At 32.4% G+C, this 2,858-nt stretch overlaps 1 protein-coding gene across 2 annotated transcripts in view; it reads right to left on the bottom strand.

Annotated features, from left to right (window-relative positions):
• LOC107665457 (ankyrin repeat and LEM domain-containing protein 2) overlaps positions 1–2,858 on the bottom strand; it is a 27,590-nt gene that overhangs the window by 3,684 nt on the left and 21,048 nt on the right. Inside the window, exons 11-12 of one of the 2 annotated variants that reach the window (XM_016456334.1) lie at positions 2,146–2,389; positions 1,927–2,055 (exon numbers count right to left, since the gene is read on the bottom strand). In XM_016456334.1, the coding sequence (XP_016311820.1) occupies positions 1,927–2,055; positions 2,146–2,389 (373 nt within the window). Of the gene's footprint in view, positions 1–1,926; positions 2,059–2,145; positions 2,390–2,858 lie in introns of both variants that reach the window. The other variant, XM_016456333.1, reaches the window with a different exon arrangement.

Here is a 2,858-nt window from a genome sequence, read left to right as displayed (position 1 = left end):
CTTTGCATCACAGAAATAAATTATATTTTAAAGGATATTAAAATAGAAACCATTATTTTATATTGTAATAACATTTTGTGAGATTACTGTTTTTTTCTGTATTTTGGATCAAATAAATGCAGCCTTGATGAGAAGAAGAGACGATTGGCTGGTCATTCTAGCAGCTTTACTTTCTTTCTCTGAAACCGATTGAGTTTCCTTGGCTGTGTTTGGGATCAGTCTCACTGAAATGTCCAGCTGTTTCATCTTCATCATCCTGGTACTGTAGGTGTTGGGACTGAACCAGCTAATATTAATTTCCACTGACTTACTAATTACTGATAGATTTCTGCTGGTGTCTTGGCTTTCCATGCCTTTTTTGCACCTCCCTTCCTTCATGTGTTCAATACTTTTTCTCTGTGTCATTTCACTTTATTACACAGAACTTAATTTCTGAACTTTCAGAAATGTTTCAATTTTGTATGTATGGATTAGTTGGGTTGTTACCGACATCTGGTGCAAATTTCATGTCAACAGCACCTTTAGAAATATATTTACTGAGAAAAACGGTGACGTGTTCAATACTTATTTTACCCGCTGTATATATCTCATGCTTCAGATGCAGCTTTTTTTCCTGCATTCCCAAACATTATCATTAATGAATTCATATTACACAAACAATAGGATTGAACAGCTCTGATTCAAAGCACTAGAATATAGAAATAACTTTTACTGCATGCAATAAAGTGCTGTTTTTCCTCAGTATTTTTGTCTTGTTTTGGAGATGCATGAGCCCAAGTTTATTTGTATATTGCATTTCACACACACTGCTAATTTCAGTTTTCTAATGCTTGTTTTATACTTAAACTTTGCATTTCCTGTTCTGTTCTGAATAGAGTTTATAATGTTTCGAGTTTATTTACCGGTATTTTACATAATTTCTGAATGTAATAAAATGTGACTTTCACTAATAGGACTTATTTGTGTTTTGTTTTTTGACTCAGTGTGACTTAAAGAAAACAGGTGCAGGAACAATTTTACTCAGAAATTGCTAGTAAATTTCAGAAACAATTACAAAAAAAGGGGAAAGTAACATTGAATTAAACGTGAAGTTTTAAAGTAGAAAGACTGATTGTTTCATGTAAAACATTCACCAATAACCTTAAAAAAATTTTTTTTTTTTACGGTGTAGACATGTGCAATTTATTTTCTGGAAAATATGATTGATAGAATAATGAATAAATAATAAATGTAAGAATAACATTGATTAATAAATGTAGAATAATTTAATAAAGTTAATACAATTTATTTTGAAAATTAAACAATAAACAATGTATGATCGATAGAATAAATTTGTGTGCCAACAGAAATTGTAATAATAATAATTTTAATAAAGAATAAATAATTTAAGAATAACATTAATTAATACATTTATATTTAATAAAGTTTATTTTGAAAATTAAACGATAAACAGAAAGTATGATCGATAGAATACATTTTTGTGCCAACAGAAATTGTAATAATATTTTTAATAAAGAATAAATAAATAATTTAAGAATAACATTCATTAATAAATTTATAATAATTTAATAAAGTTTATAAATTTAATACTATTTATTTTAAGAATTAAATAATAAATGTAAGAAAACATGATTGGTAGAATAAAGAATAAATATTAAATTTAAGAATAACACTTATTAATAAATGTATAATAATTTAATAAAGTTTATGAATTCAATACTATTTATTTTAAGAATTAAATAATAAATGTAAAAAAACATGATTGGTAGAATAAAGAATAAATATTACATTTAAGAATAACGCTTATTAATAAATTTATAATAATTTAATAAAGTTAAATAACATAATTATAATAATTCAAGTAATAAATATTTCCTCAATTCTAGAACATTTGAGACAATGAATAAGAGTTTTGTAGAGCACTACCTCTGTCGCTGTGATGGAGAATAGGACAAGATCTGGTTCTTCCACCGGATGATGCTGGGATACGAGAGCGGCTCGATCTCCACGTCACTCAGCGCAACAAGAACATCACTGTCCAGCTTGCTCGGTGAATTACTGGCCACGATAAAAGCAGAAGAATCAGAAGAGGAGCTCAGAAGAAGCGTTTTGATGAATGAGTCTGAGAGGTGTGTTCGGCCTCACCCTGCTATAAACACATGAGCTCTGAGGCTCAGATCCGTCGTGCTGTGTGTGGATTTAAACGAGGAGCTGGAGGAGTCGGCTGTGAAATACTCGTCTGAGCCGCAGCTGGAGCCGTCTTCATCAGCAGCACAGCCCGAGTCAGCGCTGCGCTCCAGCAGAACCTTCTCAAACTCCTGCAGCAGATCTCGCACCGGGAACGCTTCATCTGGATCACGAAACGCCCCAGACCATCCATCAGAGCGCCCTTTGAACCAGGAAAACACCAGACATTGTAACAGCTTTACTGTCACATTTGTTCCCAGTAGTTCTTTTTGCATGTTATAGCTATACCTATCATTAGGGGGCGCTCTGTATTCGGAGTTGCTCATTTGACTAAAAGGGGGTAAAGAAGTAGCATTAGGCAGGAAGTAGTGTGCCAAGTAGTGATGCAAAGTCCGATTAATTTCCGCGAACCGGTTCTTTTCGGACAGATCGGCTCATTGAACCGGTTCAAAAAGCCGATTCATCGGTTCCTGACGTCATCAAGCAATAACGTCTCTGCGTATGTCTTTTCTAACAACTCAGTGCCATGTTGTATCAATGAAAAATTTAAATAAGTCATTTGTGTCAACACATATTGAAACATTCAAACATAAAGTTATTTGTGTGAAAGCATATTGCTGATTATTGCCATATAATTCACTTAAGTTAATGGTGTTTGTGGTCACAGTTTC

This window comes from Sinocyclocheilus anshuiensis, unplaced genomic scaffold (assembly GCF_001515605.1).
Source record: "Sinocyclocheilus anshuiensis isolate Anshui unplaced genomic scaffold, SAMN03320099.WGS_v1.1 scaffold495, whole genome shotgun sequence".
Lineage (NCBI taxonomy): Eukaryota > Metazoa > Chordata > Actinopteri > Cypriniformes > Cyprinidae > Sinocyclocheilus > Sinocyclocheilus anshuiensis.
This window is presented reverse-complemented; position numbering and strand designations above follow the sequence as displayed.